We start from the raw sequence: 22,390 nt of genomic DNA on the forward strand, positions 1-22,390 counted from the left end.
TTTGTACCATATTTGTTTACTACTTTAAGCTTACTATCTTAAAATTGATGATTTTGCAAAAATGACGGGAGCTTATTTGTGGGCAGGACCTTATCTGCAGTTACGGTCGTATACATTTCAAATACCAGGTACAAAGTGTTTCTCCTTCACTGTACATATTTATGCACATTTGTGCACACTTCTGAAACAAGTCACGGTCTGTCTGAGGTAAAAACTTGATGACATATCAAGGTCTTGGTGTGAAAGCGTCCACATTTGTATGTACCGAGAGGTAGATTGAGATGTCTTTAACATCTCTAGAGTGTTAAAATTTGGTTTTATGGACTATTGGTGAAACACTGTGATTCTTTAATAATGTTGGATGTGTTGAAAATGTGTATGATGGATTACATTCTGAAAAACATATCCTTGATTTGTATTTGTGAAATTAATCATGTGAAGATAACTGATTGATTTTTAACACCCTACTGTGGAGTTTGATATTTTTGAAGGTTGAAATTTCTTGGTTTTCATAAAAAGATAATAATTTGTTGGCACTTATCAAACAGATTATCTATACCCAAGAAATCTACTGAGAACACATAAATTTATGAAAATATTTATGTCAAATTTTAACATTATTTTGTGGGCTTTATTTTACTAAGAGTGCCCATAAAACCAATGGAAATAACTGCCCTGAAAACAAATGATTTTACTGTATCAGTTATTACCAGGAATAAGCACCTGTAATTAAGGGTGTTATTACCTGGAATAAGCACCTGTAATTAAGGGTGTTATTACCTGGAATAAGCACCTGTAATTAAGGGATGATGTGAGGCATAGCTGTCATATTAAACCCTCTCGGACCAATAAGTAAATGAAATATACATCCCACATATTTGTGTACCTGTCCTTCAGGTAAAAATCTGATTAACTGTCACAGGTATGTGAACACATGCCCTCTGGGTAAATAACTTGTCTCCTAATTCCCACACTGTGGCCAATACAGGTGTTGTGATACTATCACATCTTTTGACTCTCGTAATACATTGGCAAGTTATCTGAGAAAAAATATTCAAATATATAAAAACATAAATTGAACTTTATGCTTCATTAGAGCTTGTTAGCAGTAAGTGGTAGATTCAACCTATTGAAATTGTCACAGTATAATTCAAAATTGACTCAAATACAAAAAAAATCATGTTTTTCGAAATTACTGAAAGGTAAAAATTATGAAGAGATTAAATCTGTGAAATGGCTGATGAAAATCTTCATTGGGCAAAAGGTGTGAAATAGAGTCTTAATTTTATGACCGATTGGTTGGTCTCAGGGTCGGATATTAAAGATAGCTGTTAGTCTCAGGGTCCACATAGTGACCAGGCACACTAAGGTTGACTGGGACTCACCTGTACACTGACCGGTCGTTAGTGATATGTATAGATACAGGTGGGACAGAGACCTAACTTCGTGGTCCATTACATCTGTAATAATGCTGTCAATAAAGCTATTTTGTCACGGCTGTTTGTGTATATACATCCTAACATAAACATGCTACTGGCACCCTATATATATAAAAAATATGTGGTGGCACCTTTAAAATTAAAAAAAGAAATTGTCGATTATTCCTTTATATATTGTAAATCACCTAACCTTTCTATCCCAGTGTGTCTTGATCTCTCAACCCAACCCTACCACCATCATCTTCATTATCATTCATTATCATCTTCATTATCTATTATCTAATCCATGGTGGCCCAGATCCCAGCTCCCCTGCCCCCATCTCCCCAGTATATGTTCCCTACACCACCAGCCTGCATCTTCAACTATTTTCCTGGAGATCCTATGCCCCCTTTACCCCTGCTATAGGTACCTGATCATCTCATTCTTTATCCACTGCCCCTGCATGTGCATACATGTATCCCATATCCCCTGTGTCGGTCTCCACTCCCTACTGAACTCCCATACCCGCGCCTCCCCCCCCCCTGGTCCTATGTATCTGACACCCCCTCCTGTTTGAACCAATGGTTAAATATTGCACTCTACAAGCTAGGTTCATCACCCAATATAGGACAGGTCTTTACACTTTCACACAGCTGATTTTAATTGACCACAAAAATATATATATATAAATTTTGGTACAAACTCATTAATATTAGATGAGTGAGGGGACAAATATTTTGTAGACTACATTCCACGATATTTACTGATGTTAACGTTTATTTATAGCAACCTGTTGTGTTTGTTGTCGATGGCGATGGTGAGAAAAAATCCACGGTTGAGCAATTTTACATCATTTCTTGGTTTCCATTGAGAGAGTTATACCCTGGGAAAGTCGAATGAGATCTGGGCCTGGGAAAACCTGACGTCTTTGATGTCTGTATACCTATACAGTATAATCAGACTGACTGGGCCATTGTGGCAACACAATAGGCGGCCGCCCTGATAGCAACATATTAGCAGGTTATTGTACAGATACTGAATCTGATATTAGGGAGGCTCTGGTCCGGTAGATGGAGTTTGCATACTTCCCAACTCTGCTTATAGGTGAGAGACAAAACCTAGCAATAGGCCGAGTCATGTAAGTGGTAAACCAGTAATGTTAAACCAGTAACTAACTAATATCTATATAGGAGGGAGGCTCACGATTCTGGACTCTAAATTTATACATTTATCAGTAAAACTCAATTGTTCATAATTTAAAAAATCAATTAGTCAACAAGAAAGGGTTGCATAAATTATGGGAGGTCTATAAAGATATTTTGTTTGACTTGAAATTTTGACAATGCACAATTTGGTGAAGTATATCAGAGCTCTCATTACAAATTTTCCAAATAATGTAATCAATTCTTATGAGATTTATAAATTATCCAATTCACAAATTTTAATTAGATTGTAGATTTAATTTTTTGATATATTAAAAAGCTAGTTTTTACGTCAATAATCAAGAACTTTTCATCTTGGATTGAAATCAGTCTCTAATTACAAGTTTATCATGTAATTTATTCATATTAATGATTAATGATTTTCCCAACCTCTGATTGGTTCTGATATCACTTAATTAGTTCAGAATCTGCATGTTAAAAATGTCATGGCCTCATAGAAATGCAAAATACTTTATTTTCCTGTCTATGTATGCAATCTGGACTTTTTGTTCACAAAAATCAGCTTGATCTCTACTGCAAGCAGGGAAAAACATCTCCAAAGTTTATCGACAGAAAAGTAATTTGGTAAAAATCAACATATAATTTCTTTACTTGTTCATACATAACTTCAATGTGTACCATACTGATAATTTCTTAAATTCAAAAGTGGTTTTGTGAATTTCCCCATTAATGAAATTCCCTTATGGAAATTAAATATATTTCAACCTAATGAGGAAACCACATATTGATTATGACTTGGTCATGTTCATATTCTTTTGAATACTGTACATATATATCATGGTAAAAGAAAGTGAAAGTCCCATTCACATTCAATCCTATACATCAATAGATATCAAATTAACTTTCTTTATTTCAAAGGTGACAGAACTATCAGGAATTTATACCACACAAGATGGATCGTGAAAATTACCATAGGAAGAAAAAAATCAAATTATCATAGTGTGATATCTTATAGTATAATATCTTACAGTATGTGTATACCTAAATTAAAAGTCGCTAGTGACTGAAACACCAACTGTGCGATGAAATCTAAGGAGAAATCAATTCAATGTACAAAGACATTTAAAAGCAAGTGTAAATAAAGTCATGTTTAGACAAATCAGTTATTGAACCAATATGGTAGTTTCATAAATCCTCATGCACTCCCTAACAGATTAGCTACTGTCCATGTAATTTCTAATATGGTGAAATATTCGACATATGTTTCGTCCAGATAAATTATGTAATGGACATGCTCACAAATTTGATAAAATGAAATTGATATTGGAAAATTACAAATTATTAGATAATAAAAAAGCTTTTATTGAAAATCTCTGAACCAGGTGATTCTTTGAAACCAGGCACCTGACAATGAATGCAGACGTGCAGGCATATGCATGTCCAAGCAGATGTATTGATATAGACCAAACAGAATCAGGAAGAAAAAATATAATTTAATATGGAGGGGGAAAGGGTCATAACATGTTCGAACCTATTTCTTATCTATCAGGGATTCACCAATAATATTAAAGTTTGGCATTTATGTTGCCATCATACTGCAGACAAGAGCGTTTTAGGACAAGTAAGTATAATAGATAGCAAATTGGGGTTTTTTGGCAAATTTTGAAAGAATATTTAATTTGTAATATTTTATTATTCCATTGTATCTAGGCATTGAATTTAATAGTATTAACATATTACTTTAAAGAAATTTTCTCTGTAAATTTTTCAATGCATTTAATTTATTATTTGCTTTGGACATTAATGATTTAGTTAATCCAGGCTTTTAGAAGCGATACAAACCAATATACATATCACACTGGGACTGATTTTCATGCAGGGACAATTCTCTGGGCAGAGTTGTAAGCTGACTCTAGGCTGTGGCCAGTCAGCCCTGCTGTGTCTGTAAGAGGGATAATACACTGCAACAATACCTATCTACCTTACCTATATCTGTGGAATGAATGCAGCTCTTGATAACAGCTGGTGAAATTACCCCTTGTCTGGGCCTCTGAACTTTACCCTCACCTGAACTCTGACCTTAAATATCTTATATCACATGACCATGGGAGATTGACAACTGAGCAGCCAGAAGTTATTTTTAGCAACTCTGCCTGGCAACAACTGGGTCATTGCACATGAACTGGGCTGTGATTGGCTAGAGGGCATGAATCACTAGATCATGTGACATAAACATTACCAGCTGTTCTAAGCATGGAGTCCTGGCACACATATATGACAGTAGGTGTACCAATCTGTTTACATTTTTAATTTTCATAATGAAACTTTATTCCAAATGCATACCAAGTTTGCCTGAATTGAAGCTGTGCCTGTGAACTTCATGTGTGTTGTTGGAGCCCTTTGTTTATCCCACTGGCTATGTGATTTTATTGTGTGTGTGTGCGTGTGTGTACAATGATTAACTCGAGCATATGACATCAATGAAACAGATCCCTAGAATAGAAACCTCCCCCAACACATATTTGTGGTTAGAGCTTTCAGTCTAGGGAGAGGTATTTGGCACTGGAGGGCCTCAAGTTTTTTTACACAGGATATACATATATATTTATCATATTGTTGTTTATACAAGCGATATGGATTCCCATGTACAGAACTGATATCAGCATGAAGCTGTACGCCAGTGTTTCAAGATACTAAGATGCAATGGGTATGTTTACTTTGTGTTGTGATTATCACAGTCGGCCTTTGTCATATAGCCTCTATGTATTCTGAGTTTTTTCTTTGTTTAGCTCTGCGTGACTTCAGTTTTCCTCAGAGCTATTTTTAGATCTGATCTTACTTCATCTAAAAACCCTTCTTGTTTGGCCATCCTTTGTTTCTTTTAATATATATGTGGTTGTTAAACCTGGAAGACAGAATGTATGGGTGGTCTGATTTCTATATCGGGTGATTTTGTTTCAGTGTAGACTTCATACTCAAAATATCTTGTAAAACATCATTTCTTATATATCTGATGAGAACTTGATCAATTTTTTACTTGAGCTGAGAGAGAAATTCAAACAGAGATAAAAAAAAAAATAATTTTGAATTAATTACTATTTATATAAAATGAATGGTTTGTACGAAGAGAACTGTTAATTTGACACGCACTTGTTGAGAAATTTTAATTTATTTTCAAGAAGAAATATTATCTTCCACTATGAGAATGAATTAAATTGAAGCTTGATATTCAATTAAGATAATTTACTATGCAGTTACAAAAGGTTATTTCTAGAAAATATTTTCTTTTTAGTATCATGAAGCAAATGTTAAAACCTGAAGTATTTGTTATGATATAACTGAATGTATTATATTCAAAATGGAATGTTAATGGTTATGATCTGATAGCTTATCGAGGAAATGTGAAGATGCTTTAGCCAGTCAAATTTGGTGTTGTGTATGTATTCCTTACTGAAATATGTAGGAAATGCTAGATAAAAAAAACAGGAATCCAAAAATAGCTTGATATCCTGTTGGTTGTCATATAGATATTAGCCAATCTGTTTGTAGTATGTATACACACACAGGGATGTATGTACCATCTGGTGATCAACACACATACCTTCTCAATGTATCCAGCTGACCTTTAGGTGTGTGTTATTGTGGAGCACTACACAATGCCTTCATTAACAATCACATCTGGCTTTCTCTACATTACCAAAACTCCACACACACCCCCAAGGCTTCTCTACCCCAGCCCGCACGCACACGCCCCTCATGTTTCCCTACCCCAGCCCGCACGCACACACACACACACACACACGCCCCTCACGTTTCTCTACCCCAACTCGTGCACACACACACTCCCCGCTTCCCTACCCCAACCCATACACACATGCCCTTCACACTCCCCCCAACCCAGACACACACGCCCCTCACATCCCCTCCCTTCCCCTCACATCCCCACCCCTCTGACACTCCCTACCCCCACCCGAGTCTTGCACACACTCACTCATCTCACACTTCCTCGCCCCTCATTCTTCCCCACCCCTCACACTTCCCCACCCCATCTCACTCCTCCCCACCCATCTCACTCCTCCCTACTCCTACCCCTACCCCCACCAAAGCACAGTGCACATGCTCACACTCCCTGACACTCTCTTTCATCCTTCTTTCCTATACTATAGTGATATTTTTCATCCATAATAACAATATATAAGGTAATAAGAAGCCATATATAGATGTTGCCCAAACTGTTAAACATGGCTGTGAGTTTGTTATACTTCCCAAATGTTAAGACGATATTTTCTCAATTTATTCAGACAAAGGATGCTGTGAATCTGATATTGGGGAAAAGATTGTATGTAATAGTTCATTTAAGCAAGGGATATAAGTCATAACTACCAAGCTTAGAGATAATATATATGGAGAGAGAGAGAGAGAGAGGCTCTTCATCAGTATCTTGTGTTTCTTTAATGTAATCCTATAGGGAGTTAAACACAACCTTATTACACCCCAACTGTAAGTAGGTGTCCCTCATGGTCTGTCTGTCAGAACTGTGATCTGATTTCATTTTAATACCAGCCCTTCCTAAACTGTAAATGTGCCACCAGTACCTCCCACAGCCCTGGTGGTGACGTAGGGGGCTGTCACCATGTCACTCCCACGTCTGTATGTTACATATTTAGTATTTGGTGGGATCTGACCTACATATTGGTCCATATATCATTCCTTAACACTCAGCCCTGAGCTCCCAGTGGAATAACTCCCACTTAGCTTCTGTCAGTATATAGTAGCTCTACGTAGCTGTCTTTATTTCCTTTTTAGACACAATATTCTCCTCCCTCTTCATGTACTTTGCCAATCTCTTAGTCTCCCTTATGTTGTGTTCCGTGTCCATCTCTTAGTCTCCCCATGTTGTGTTCCGTGTCCATCTCTTGGTATGGTAGTCTCCCCATGTTGTGTTCCGTGTCCATCTCTTGGTATGGTAGTCTCCCCATGTTGTGTTCCGTGTCCATCTCCTAGTCTCCCCATGTTGTGTTCCGTGTCCATCTCTTGGTATGGTAGTCTCCCCATGTTGTGTTCCGTGTCCATCTCTTAGTCTCCCCATGTTGTGTTCCGTGTCCATCTCTTGGTATGGTAGTCTCCCCATGTTGTGTTCCGTGTCCATCTCTTGGTCTCCCCATGTTGTGTTCCGTGTCCATCTCTTAGTCTCCCCATGTTGTGTTCCGTGTCCATCTCTTGGTCTCCCCATGTTGTGTTCCGTGTCCATCTCTTGGTCTCCCCATGTTGTGTTCTGTGTCCATCTCTTAGTCTCCCCATGTTGTGTTCCGTGTCCATCTCTTAGTCTCCCCATGTTGTGTTCCGTGTCCATCTCTTGGTATGGTAGTCTCCCCATGTTGTGTTCCGTGTCCATCTCTTGGTCTCCCCATGTTGTGTTCCGTGTCCATCTCTTAGTCTCCCCATGTTGTGTTCCGTGTCCATCTCTTAGTCTCCCCATGTTGTGTTCTGTGTCCATCTCTTGGTATGGTAGTCTCCCCATGTTGTGTTCCGTGTCCATCTCTTGGTATGGTAGTCTCCCCATGTTGTGTTAGTGTATGGATGATAACTGAGCCTATCTTCTTATCCACTGACCTCATTTCCACTGTTTTCATGTGTGTTTAATGGACCATAAACTCATATGATCCCCAAACTGATCTGTTTAATAGACCATGACGCCAGATGACAAATATCTCTCCTGTCCACATACACCCCTCTTCCCAACCTCTGTTTACTAAACTGTAACCTCCAGATGTTTACTGTTTACTAGACCATAACCTCCAGATGTTTACTGTATTAACTACCTACCCAGAGGATCTATACCTCCGCCTACCCCACCCTACTGACTTTAGGTGACCAATCCACCAACCCGTCCCACACACTCAGTAGTTACCATATTTACTGGACTGTGTGACCCCAGATGAGCTACTCCACTCCCCCCTCCCCACTAGGTGTGACCTGACCTACTACATAATGCTCCCCTGCTGTTACTACTGGTGACCAATGTCTACTAAAGCTGTCTATATATAGCTACTGGACCATGACCTCAGAATACCTTTTCCCAACCCTAGTTCAGACCAGTGATGACCAGTGGCTATTACAACTGTTTACTTAATTGAATGCATGTATACTGTACAGGTAGGGCCAGGCCTCCCACACCTTAGGTCATTAGGTCAGTGATATAATCATTTCCTCTTGTCATAACACTTACATAATCACCCTGTGACAATGGGTCTGAAGGTCAGGGGTTATTACACTGGTATATCATATGTACTGACATTCCATAGGTATTCTACAGAGGTGCCATGACAGTGGATCACAGATCTAGACTTTATAGGGACTCACTGATCATTTATACACCTCACAAATACATAATAACCTCTTATAATAACCCTGCTAGGTAGAGCTACAAAGACAGAAAGTTGAGAAAGAAAAAGATACATTGGTAGGTATGGCGGTGAATCATTTGAGCAGATGTTACTTTTCAGTTAGTTGTATGTATGGGCACACGATAAAAAATGTTCAAAAATCATTTTGAAAAAAAATTGAATCACTCATCGTTGACGATTTTGAAAAGGCGATTAATCAGCAATTTCTGAAAGTGTCTGTAAATCTCTGGTTTAATGTAGCTTATGTTACCAAACCAAGAAGTATTTGATCTTATATTTAACCGATATTTTTGACAAGCGATTGAGGAGATTTAAATATATTAACAATATTAAGTTACCATTTAATTCAATTTAACTTTATTTTCTTTCACAAAACAAAGTATAGAGAAACATATTTACGATGTAATAATATATAGTAATATGTTTAATTAAAAGGCAACTGTATCCAGAAAACAAAAGATTGAAGTCACTTCAAATGATTTCATGGTTTTGGTGAAATGCTGCTGACTTCCATATTTTCCGATGTAACAGCAAATTGGTGACAAATTTCATTTCTTTGCTTGAATGTCCGTCATTGTCTGGGTATAGTATTTCACATATAGATGAATATTTTTAGTTCAGACCAAATGTAATAATGTTCTATGGATTTATGAATATCATTAATATAAAAAAAAACTGAACAAACTTTTATCAGACTAATTGATTACAACATTTGTCCTTGATATAAATGTACATTTATTATAATCATTATCAACTGTTTACTACCGACTACAAATACTACAATCCTCAAATATTTAAACTAATAAGACCACTTATTTGAATCACAGGATTAGGTACATAATTTATGAATGTAGAAATGTCTACCCCAGCATCAGAACCAGAACCATTTGGAGGCTTATATATATAAATATGAAACGTAATAGAATGTATCATTGACCTAGATTATTATTTTCTATGATTTGATGTCCGCTTTTCCGCCCCCATCAACCTTTATCAGGGGACCAAAAACCTGTTGGTTATCCTCTAATGTCAACATTATACTGTGACATTGTATTCTCTCAGGAATTGTCACCCTGAACACAAAATGTCACCATTTTATGCCAAGTCAAAAAATGACATACCATATTTCCCCATTAATGGAAATTAATTCATTATTCGGGAAGCCAACATTTGCAGCTCATTGACAATCATTCTTGGGGGCTATAACGAGGACTTTGATGTGGATGGTGAGGAGTGTCGAATGTAAATTAGTGGTTTGGTATGACCACAGTACAGTACAGGTTTTGTGATGCAACGGAATTCTTCTTTATAATCTCTGTATGATATTATACATATGTTTATCAATCAACTTAATGATACTTTTTAGGTTGTGATTGGTTTGAATAACAGTTGTTTTGTAGTATATTCTTGAAATGTTTCCTATTTTCCATTGATAATGTGACTTAATTTCTCAGTGCTAATAGGCAACTAAACTTATTCGAAAAATTATCAAATTTGTGAAAATTTTCCCTATTTTCCGTTGAGAATGCAACCAAATTTCTCAGTGCTAATGGACACCTCCAAATATTATAAGAATATGGATGTTCATGAATATTTTCTGTATTTAATTTTTTTATCCAGACCATAACTGAAATTCTCCATGCTAATGGACACCTGGGCGAATCATGTGGACCTGATACCCCTATCACTAAATCACTACCATTAGACAAAGCCAGACCTTCTATGTGGGCTTACACCTCTAATACCAGGCCTAGCTTTGATGTGTAAACAGTGAAAGTTCTTCTGAATCCTGTAGATAGGCCATCTATAGTCATAACACTCACTACCTGGCCTTTCATCTCTTCTGCTAATCCACGTTTGAAGTGTTCACATTCCTCAACTTACTCTGGTTATTTACACCACCATTGGCTGGGCAGATAAAAAGCTCTAAGTGTTTTATAAAGATTTGAAGAGGGAGGAAATGAGCCAGCAGGAAGTGGTACTACTATTGATCATATGCTTAGTAATTCAACAACTCTACAATGATGATGTGAATCTTGTCCATCCGATATCTATTATGAATCTTGTGTAAGGCTTAATAGTCCAATATGCTTAGTAATTCAACAACTCTACAATGATGATGTGAATCTTGTCCATCCGATATCTATTATGAATCTTGTGTAAGGCTTAATAGTCCAATATGCTTAGTAATTCAACAACTCTACAATGATGATGTGAATCTTGTCCATCCGATATCTATTATGAATCTTGTGTAATTGTCCATCCGATTTCTATTATGAATCTTGTGTAAGGCTTAATAGTCCAATATGCTTAGTAATTCAACAACTCTACAATGATGATGTGAATCTTGTCCATCCGATATCTATTATGAATCTTGTGTAAGGCTTAATAGTCCAATATGCTTAGTAATTCAACAACTCTACAATGATGATGTGAATCTTGTCCATCCGATATCTATTATGAATCTTGTGTAAGGCTTAATAGTCCAATATGCTTAGTAATTCAACAACTCTACAATGATGATGTGATGAATCTTGTCCATCCGATATCTATTATGAATCTTGTGTAATTGTCCATCCGATATCTATTATGAATCTTGTGTAATTGTCCATCCGATTTCTATTATGAATCTTGTGTAATTGTCCATCCGATTTCTATTATGAATCTTGTGTAAGGCTTATTAATAGTCCGTTCTAAACCCCACCCAGTCTCTCTCAGTTTCGATTTAATTAAATTTTATTGCTGAATTATAATTAGAATTTGATAGAACACCTACACATCACCTCTGTCTTGTTGGAGATGCATCATTATCGTTGGCACAGAAAAACTCCACCCAGTCTATCAGTGTTGAGTGCTGCTGGTATGTATCGCTCACTGATAGAAAATAAACCACATGTTGTTACAATAATAGATTTTGTCACGTTTGATTTGAACTATGAATGGATACAAGGGATTTAGTCAGGTATTTTGGAAGCTAGTCCCGATAACAACAGGCCTACCTTAAAAAAAATTCCTGATTGGAAAACATTTTGTATATTGTAAATCAAAATGATGTAAATGCTTTCTTTGTGTAGATACTGATAATGGACTGATACAATCATGGCCGTTTGTAGTCACATCACCATGCTAAAACAGGTCTTATCTATAATCAAGCTACCTGTACTTTACTGGTATAACGACTGACCCAGTGGCGGCCATGTGTACACACATATACCCTGCATTCATCTTTGAACCCCTGTGAACTTTCTCCCACAATGCACTGCTTCATTGTTGATGTTTCTCCTCGGTTTATTTCCTGTTTTAGGGGCAGTCTATTATATTGTTTTGGATTTCTTCTTGTTTCATCTGTTGTCAATATTTAGGACAACTTGAGAAGGATTTACCCAGATTTTGACGTTTCTGTCAATAAGTGTGAGGTTTAAATCTCCCGTCATAAGTTAACACCGTGGAATTGATCGTGTGGAGAAAAACTGTGGGAAGTAAATGACATGTTCCAGCATGTAATGTAAAGTAGACACTTACAGGTACTGCTACATGGGCATGTAGGACGCTCCCTAGGATATGTGTCCCGACCCCCACACAGGTGGACTCAGGTCACTAACGAGATATAGACAGGTAGGCAATCCTCTCTGTGGGGTTGGTGTGCTGATTGTGTTGTTATGGGTCTGTAATGAAGAATAGTCTGGACCTGATTTATGAATGGGTGTTAGTTTGTATGGCTGTTTAGAATCAGCTGGGCTCTGATATCTTTCAACCTTGGACAAATCTATTTTATATCTCGCTCTTCTTTCTAACCTTAGTATTTACATGTTTGTCTGCACTGATATTTTAATTTCAATCGTAATTTATTTATTTTTTTTTTATGCTGGCTAATTGTACAATATTCTGGTGATTTTATATATGAATTTTTCTATCATAAAAGTACGGTTCTGTGTGTCATGACTAATCAGTATTATCAGCAGCTGTTTCTGTACAATTAAGATTTGAACATTTGATTTAATACATGTGTAGGAATTGCTGAAAGTCAAATTTTAGAAAAATAACTTGCTGGTCCCACGACCTAGTTATTGAGACCTAAATAGAATGTCAACAGCTATGTCTATTGTGTGAGGAATCATTAAGAGGTGGTGGGTTTCACTACATAATGAATGCCATCACTAATGTTGTAACACAAGAAGCAGATGATCATGACATGGTTGGATGCCTCTGTAGATCATGGAGGTTGGAACAACCTGATGTAGTCCTCTCTCGTCAACCTTGGCCTTCCATTCATAATTATGTTAATGAGACGAGTAGAATATGTGTATTGAGGGCGGACACGCCATCTCAGGCAGAAAGGTGTGACTGATTCATGTACAGGTGATGATGTTCCTGGATATCTGTACAGGTGATGATGTTCCTGGCCTAGATATCCGTGGTAGTACAGAGAGGAGAAATAATATGGGGGGGGGGGGGGGGGGGGGGGGTGGAGAATTATTTTAATGAACCAACACCAATTACTATAATAAACAAGATTGCATATCTTAGGATTCAGATTGGTTCATTAATGTAATGGGAAATTAAGGGTTTTGAAGTATTTAAAGTGAGGGGGATTTTCCTTTATAAATACTAACAAATAGTAAAAGGGGGGGGGGGGGGGGGGGGGAGGAGATGGCACATTTCAGGAATATTGGTTCACAAATTTCAGGGATTGAAGAATGAGAATGCTATTTTCCTATATAATATGAACAAATATACTACCCACTTCAATACAAAAAAAAGCTTAGCAGATTTCAGGAATAATTGTAACGAAGGAATTTCGGGGATTTGAAGAATGTGAATTTGATTTTTTCTATACAGATTATTTTTCAGCAAAAGAGGAATCTGGTTTCAAAATTTATCCTTTGATTTGACACTAATGTCATACGCAATTTTGAGTTTCATTTAGGAAAACATTGCTACATGTTACAGTGTTAGAATCTAGATGAGCTTTACCGCAATGTATGTACTTGAAAAATGTTATCATGACGATTTCTTCAGTGCAAGTGACACATTTGTGGAAAAATTTGTAACATTTTGTCTACAGTATAAAATATTGACACGTAATTTCTTAAAATAAAAAGTACCAGGATGTTTATGTGTTTACGACAAAGTACAGTCAAATCTAATGGATTGCATTGGGAAAGCTTGAAAGTTACTAAAAAATCATCTTTAAGCTTTTCTTTTGTGCATTGACATTACATAGTAATCCCTTAGGTAGAATTTTTGCTGTCTCGTACCGTTTATGTATAATATCTGTGGTGTTGAGGAAGTGACATGCTTGCATGCTGATAAAGGTGTGAATGGGGATGAACGTATGTGTCATTCTGGGTCCCAGTTACAAGTTATTTCAGCTCAGTCGGATAAATAATGGATGCAATTATCACTGAAAAAGCATATTATAGAAATGTAATGCAAGTCTGAAAGGAGAAGCTGCCGGATTGTACTACTGCAAGGTTCTCTATCCTATGTCTTTATATCTGTCAAGAACCTGGTAATTAGTCTAGCTTTAAAAGTTCACTAATTATAAAGACGTAAAAGTTCCTTCATCAGGGTCTGATAATAAAGAAAACTTGCTTTTGCAGAATTATTTCGTAAATTTTTCAGACTTGATTTTAAAAGCTGCAGTTGAGATATATGTTTCAGTATTACTTGTTGTACACCGAAAATCCACTTTGACAATCAATGTTGATGTACTGTTTTGTCATGGTAATCCATGCTTGATTCACATTTGATAAAACATGTGAGGCTATCATCCACTTCATGTCTAGCAAATGCATTCACATACCAGATGGTTATTGTGCCCTAACCCAATTAGCCCTCACTATATTTCTTGTCAAGTACTGCCATTATTCCCATCTGGCCGAATACTGTACAAACAAGAGATCAATTGCAAATTCTCAACACATCCATCAAAAATTAATATAGGCATTCCTGTACTGTGTTAAGTTTTGTGGGTCACTTGAATGGTTTAACTGAAGGTAGACAACTCGCTATACAGTCAAATTTCGTTATCTCAAAGTCAGTAGGGGTCGTCAAAATTTCGATATCCCAAATTTTCAAGGTAACCAAGTATATGTTATATATAAAACTTTTAATGTCGAAACTTAATATTTACATGAAGAAAATTTTCTACTTTCAAGAGTAAGCTTCAAATTTCGGGATTTAGGATAAACTATAAATTTGATATCGGCCCCAAAAAGACCTGTACACTCAGATTTTGAATGTTGAACATTTTGTGACCAAGTTCTCTCATTTCTGTTGTAGGCCAGCTGTCCAAAGCGCGCCATGATCCTAGTATGGTGTATCGGGAGCTGACCGGAGCGGCTGCCGATCAGCTTGACAGGATGGCCGACGCCCTGCAGCAGCAGCAGGAAATGGCCGCCATGCAGAACCGTATCCCAAACTCCTTCCGGGAGCCCACTACTGCACCGCTCCGAAAACTCAGCGTTGACCTGATCAAAACATACAAGCATATTAATGAAGTAAGAACTTTGTATAATCCCATGTACTGTAGAATATGCTATATTTATCCGGCAATAAGTTGATGCCTTGAAATAAGTCCACCTATATCAATATAGTGTACTTCTCCAACAATAAGCCCATGTCTTGTAATAAGCCCACCCATATGATATCTACAGCTGTTTGAGGAAATTAATGGTACAAACAATTCACAGTGATTTCCAAGATAATCATCCTCATTCCCCAAAAGGAAACATTTCACATCAAAGCCAAATTCTCAAATTTTGTAGTTTTTTTTCATGAAAATTTCCTTCCCAATTCACCTCTTTTCTATAAAAAAATGAAAGTTAAGGCCCCTTCCCAGACCCCATTCCCATATATAAAGGGTAAAACAAATCACAGCATGGCGGTGTTGATGGAGAGACAATGAAAATATCATGGCTATCCATGTATAATTAATTTACCAACACACTTGAACTATATGGATACTAACCGTATGTAATTCACTGGTTGCAATAAAAAAAATTCTCCAATGTACATTTTATGCTGTAGGATTTTAGGAAAATCAATTTTGCAGCAAAAAGATTTCTCTTTGACAGATAGTTTTAGGAAACTAAGTGGATTCAGCACCTTCATATTTCATCATAAAACTAAATATTACAAAATAAAATCCCGTATACATAAGTACATATCATCCTTTGTAATACAATCTTTCAATACAGCACACACCCACGCAAACTCATCCGATTCAAAATCTGATTCAGACACGAATACATTGTCAAAATTGAAATCTTTTTCATTTTCTGCTAGTTTTTATGCACCGATTATTTATGATGAAGCTATATTTAGATCCTCTGATTTCACACCAGAGAATGAGTGCAGATTTATTTGAAGCTTTGGGCTAAACTTAGAGAGAGGGTGTAAACATTAGCATAAGAGGCTGGGCTTGGATTGGCTTCTGTAGCTAAGGCAGGCATGTGTTGTCAACGATTCCAGCTAAAAATAGATCAGCGATGCCTAAGCTGTAATGAAGAGGAATATGGAGGAGTAAACGAGGCTATTTTTAGCACAAGTGATGTTGAAGATTTATTTGGTGAAGTTTTTACAGACATAACTGCAGGATAAGATAGTCAAGTTACACGTGATACCGACACAAGTACAAAAATACCAAGATGGCAGAGACTGGAACTAGATTGGATGCAAGGATCATACAGATGACTTAAAAGATATTTAGCACCTTTCATAGGGACAGTAGGGCATACATCCTTCTAGGACTCGTCAATGATGTTAGGGACACCATACAGCTGTTTCATCATTCTAGGACTCGTCAGTGATGCTAAGGGCTTCAAATCTTGATGCCTTTATAAGGAGGTGACTTCGGAAACTAGAAACTCACAATAAGTTAATTTAAAAGATAAAGAACTTTCCTGTTAGGAAGGGGAGGTATAATAATTTAAAATTCAGTCCCTTCTAAACCCCTAACAACACCCCTCCACCACCACCACCAAACCAAGCCCCTCAAAAAGATCCAAACAATAATAACTATGATGAAAAGTTTAATTTAGGATTTCAATTGATACTAAGGTTTTCTTTATGGGGTTAGATATATGCATTTGATTCCATGATTACATCTAATGATCTATATATATAAACCTGCCATTGACAGATTTAAAAATTAAGTTTGTGGCTGCTATGTATTTCCTGTTTGACAGAATTAGATGATGGGGTTATAATAATTAATATGCAAAAAAGAAAATCGATTTGAATATTTAAAAAGAATTTTGTTTTTTACATATTGAGTATAGAGTGGTTATTTTGATATCGAGACAAAAAATCCTTGAAATCAATGGTACAGAAATATTGAAACTGCCAAATCAAATTTTAGTATTTTATCATGGGTAAAAATAAAATTATCCAATGAATATACATTGAACAAATAAATGTCAGAATAAATCTGTAATCTATTAAAAGGTGAATTTATAATGGATTATATCATCATTCTAATCCATCAAACTTTTAATCAGAATAATAAAAAAATCATTACTATAACAATCACATAATAAAACACAGAACATCAATAACAACAAAATTATTCTTATAGAGTGTTCCCTATCTCCCAACCATTTAAAGAAAATTTGAAAATTCAATTACATATTCACTTCCTCTTTTCTGTTTAGTGCTTAACATCAATTTGATATTTCAAATTATAGTTGGATTGGGTGTAGGGCATTTTGGATGGGGTTGGGGTAGGGGACATTTGGATGGGGTTGGGAGAGGAGACATTTGGAAGGGGTGGGGGAGAGGGAAGGAGCCATTTGGATGGTTAAGAGTTAGGATAATACCTGTACAGAACAGGTAGAACTGATCTTTGTGAGTGGATGAATGGATAACTCCTGCCGACAGTCATCATTGTAGATAGATAAGTTCATGACCTCATAAGGTCACCACCTGATCTGTCATCCGGTGTTGTTGTTTTTTCGGCGGGAAGAGGGGTAGTTACCTGGAAGGGGTAGTTCCTGTTAACAGACTCGGCTACTTCCTGTAGGTGAATCATATTCCAAAAGAAGGTAAATAGTGAGCGCCATCCCACCTTATCACACACAGAAGACCTCCACTGTCTCATTTTCACAACTGTGCTCCCAAACTTGATCTCACCCAACTGATACCAACCAGTATCAGATGAAAGCAGAATTACAGACTGCTACATATTGCAGGCAAAAACAGGCATAACAAATATATTCAAAATGGCAAGAGTGTTTGTAAAGTTAATATCTCGAAAGAGAAATAGTGTAGTTTTGAAAATATTTTTGAAAGAAAATGGTGCAGTTTTGAAAAATTTGTAGTTTTAAAGAAAAATTATATGGTTTGGAAAGTGGTGTGGTTTTGAAAAATTACTACTTTGAAAGGCAATTGTTTGGTTTTAAAAAAAAATTATGTTTTGAAAGGAAATGGTGTGGTTTTAATTAAGAAATCATAAATATGATTGTGATGTATTACTATGATGTAAACTTGAATAAGTATATGTGGGGCATCTGTATTACTATGATGTAAACTTGAATAAGTATATGTGGGGCACGTCGATGTACCAGGCCAGCTAAATAGTATAACTATACAGAAATCAATAAGTAATGCAGTCCTTGCAAACAAGATCAATGCAATCTAGTTATAGTGCTCTTAGGTTAGGGCTACCGTTCAGGGATTACACTATCTTACTACTCAAAAAATTTAAAATTCTAACCCCAGATCAATATGGTTCTAATTAACACATATTTCAGCTTGATTTATTTGTATAATGTATTGATTGATGCCTTTAGTGTAGGCTTGTGTTATATGCTATAATTGTAATATCTGTTGTGTTATTATGTAACATGCTCTTATATCAATAGCAACTTTATTTTAAAACAATTGAAACTAGGTATCTGCCCCTTAATCTGGTATCTCAGCCCTGCAGAGGGTATTTCTGCTCTGAAGCAGGTACACTGTCATGCATATATCGGACCTGTATCTGTCCAATCGTAGGTATTTACCCTGTAGTAGACGTCTGTCCTATCGTAGGTATTTACCCTGTAGTAGACGTCTGTCCCATCGTAGGTATTTACCCTGTAGTAGACGTCTGTCCTATCATAGGTATCTGTAGTAGACGTCTGTCCTATCGTAGGTATTTACCCTCTAGTAGACGTCCGTCCTATCGTAGGTATTTACCCTGTAGTAGACATCTGTCCTATCGTAGGTATTTACCCTCTAGTAGACGTCCGTCCTATCGTAGGTATTTACCCTGTAGTAGACATCTGTCCTATCGTAGGTATTTACCCTGTAGTAGACATCTGTCCCTGTAGTAGACGTATAGACATCTGTCCTATCGTAGGTATTTACCCTGTAGTAAGACATCTGTCCTATCGTAGGGTATTTACCCTGTAGTAGACATCTGTCCTATCGTAGGTATTTACCCTGAAGTAGACGTCTGTCCTATCGTAGGTATTTACCCTGTAGTAGACGTCTGTCCTATCGTAGGTATTTACCCTGTAGTAGACGTCTGTCCTATCGTAGGTATTTACCCTGTAGTAGACATCTGTCCTATCGTAGGTATTTACCCTGTAGTAGACATCTGTCCTATCGTAGGTATTTACCCTGTAGTAGACGTCTGTCCTATCGTAGGTATTTACCCTTGTATTAGGTATTGTGATACAACATTGGAACGCTCTGCCTGTGCACCACCTCTGCACCAATCTTACCACAATTTACAAAGATCAATATTGTCTGGGAGGGAATTGCGTTGTCGTGGTTACCAGTCTATACAGACAGAATTTCTGAGAAATTAAGAAAAGTAGTGGAGAGTTAGTGTGCTGAGATTGTCCCGAGCCGACAGGGACCCCAACGGCCAGACGACGAAGCTCTGGGTCAGCCGATGTAGGTAGTTGGAGAATCGTCTGAACCTTCAGGGTTCACACGACCAAGCATGGGCAAGGTTCATAATGCCAAGCTATTGGAGGGTCAGCTGTTTTTGTCGACAACCAGACAGTCAGCTGATTCAGTCTGAGTTCAATCTGCATTTCTTGATGCTAAATGTAAATAAATTAAATCTTTCACAAGTAAAATATATGAATAAAGCAAATCACAGAAATTTATAAAAAAAATAATATTTTTTTACTTTAATCAGATCAGCTTAAGTAACCACACAGTAAATTGATCACATTAGATAATTGGCACCTAAAGATGTCCATATATTCTATCTTTTTCACTTTTTCTTGTCAATATTTATCAAAAATGAAGCCTAATACTTCGTTTTGGCCTCAGATATTATGTCTAATCACACTTAGTCATAAAGTAATCGGAAACTTACCAAGTTGAAGTGAATTATTAATGCATTATCAGAGATTTTATGTTGATAAACCAGTATTTATCCTTATACTTTACAAGATACATTGTTGGTAGCATAATTGATGCCTTAAAGTGAATGAAAAACTAAATAAATTCATGGCTAAGTCTCTCAGCTAAAATCACAAATTTACATATGAATTGGGTTAGGGACATTATGAATGTTCTGCATGGAATTAATTTTTATAAAAATATATCATTTTTGTGCATTATGTAGAGAACAGGAGCTTGATCGGCATCTTAATGTAGATGGGATCATTATTCAGTCCACACTGATGCAACAAAAAAAATTGACAAAAAATCTTTCACTTTGTACATAACTAATTGTTGATGGTTATAAGTACAAGTACTGTATAAGCAGTAAAAGGGTTTTAAACAAATTTTGGTTCGTAATTCAAACAATTCCTATGGTTCTTGATCTGAAGTTTTATACCAACAAGCGTAGACTCTGTAAGGTAAGAAGAATCTTTGTCAGATACCGAGAACTGTTGACTCTTGACTCGACTCCCACTATAGATTATAATGCAGGTAAAACATTAATGAGGGGTCGTTCATAGGTTAACGAGAAATCCAAGTGAGGTATTGTATAGGTAAATAGTATCGAATTGTCTAGGTGAGTTAGATAGACTTTTCCTGCAGGTGTTTATGGGGTTAATAGGTACACCAGTTATTTATAGCACACAGATGGGATAATTGTGTACAAGCTATATATAGCACACAGGTGGGATGTCATTAGAGAGCAGTAAAGCGGATGATCATGTCTTTAACCTGCTGACACTTCTGATGTAAAGAACACATGGCCTAAAACATTAATTGATCACAATCATATGTTCATGTCATTTTCCGGTGTTGTTGTACGGCAACCATACTATACTAGTACAGTTAATCAAGGTTGTAGTGAGACATCGAGGGATTGTCGCAGTGGTGAACCAGACAAACTAGGGATTCGTGTGTCATAGTGGTGAACCAGACAAAGTAGAGGTTCGTGTGTCACAGTGGTGAACCAGACAAACTAGAGGTTCGTGTGTTACAGTGGTGAACCAGACAAACAAGGGGTTCGTGTGTCACAGTGGTGAACCAGACAAACTAGGGGTTCGTGTGTCACAGTGGTGAACCAGACAAACTAGGGGTTCGTGTGTCACAGTGGTGAACCAGACAAACTAGTGGTTCGTGTGTCACAGTGGTGAACCAGACAAACTAGGGGTTCGTGTGTCACAGTGGTGAACCAGACAAACTAGGGGTTCGTGTGTCACAGTGGTGAACCTTTCTTGTAGAGGGAATTTCCCTTCAGCTCACTTGCTTAGTTTTGATGAGGTGCATATTTAAGGGCCTCAATTATGAAAGCAAGATGACATGTACAGTTTGTGGGGCCTCTGTGATATGAGTGGCATTTACAGTTTGCAGGGCCTCTATAATATGAGTTACATGTACAGACTGCAGGGCCTCTATAATAGTAAGTGACATGTTCAGACTGCAGGGCCTCTATAATAGTAAGTGACATGTTCAGACTGCAGGGCCACTAAAATAGTGACATGTGCATGTTGCAAAGTATGCATATATAATATGAGTGATGGAAACAGGGCCTTTGCTATATGAGTGACATGTGCTGTTTGCAGGGCCTCTATATACAAGTGACATGTACCGGTTGCAGAACAGTATAGATGGGTACGAAGGACAGACTCCACATCGGATCTATATATTAGAGTCCCGTCTGTCTCTGGGTATTACAGCCAGAATCGTGTCGAATAATAAATCAATAGCCAGGTTTTGTTGGTGCACGATGCACACACAGTTCCTGTTGTCTCGCGCAATTCAGTTGCCCTGATCATAAAGAGCCATCCGGGTTAAGAGATTCTCTGCCATCACATATACAGCTCATGCTTATGCATGTCACCGAGTGTGGAATGCAGAATATACATGCATACCTCATGTCAGTATGGGGTGTGCAGTGCACATGCATGCTCGAGCGATGTGTTAGATAAGTGTGGCAGGGTCGCGACCCTGTCTGAGTGTTTCTGTCACAGACATACATGTACACAGCCACTA

General features: G+C 37.1%; 1 protein-coding gene across 8 annotated transcripts in view; it reads left to right on the forward strand.

The window, feature by feature from the left end:
* LOC117341475 (dual specificity tyrosine-phosphorylation-regulated kinase 1A-like) overlaps nt 1-22,390 on the forward strand; it is an 84,894-nt gene that overhangs the window by 31,553 nt on the left and 30,951 nt on the right. For 5 of the 8 annotated variants that reach the window (XM_033903335.1, XM_033903339.1, XM_033903340.1 and 2 more), the window contains exon 2: nt 15,275-15,492. In XM_033903335.1, coding sequence (XP_033759226.1) covers nt 15,307-15,492 — 186 coding nt within the window. In that variant the 5' untranslated portion in view covers nt 15,275-15,306. Of the gene's footprint in view, nt 1-4,795; nt 4,863-5,174; nt 5,290-12,318; nt 12,605-15,274; nt 15,493-22,390 lie in introns of those variants that run through there. The other 3 variants (XM_033903337.1, XM_033903334.1, XM_033903338.1) reach the window with 3 other exon arrangements.

The sequence above is a fragment of the Pecten maximus genome, chromosome 13 (assembly GCF_902652985.1).
Source record: "Pecten maximus chromosome 13, xPecMax1.1, whole genome shotgun sequence".
NCBI classification, from domain to species: domain Eukaryota; kingdom Metazoa; phylum Mollusca; class Bivalvia; order Pectinida; family Pectinidae; genus Pecten; species Pecten maximus.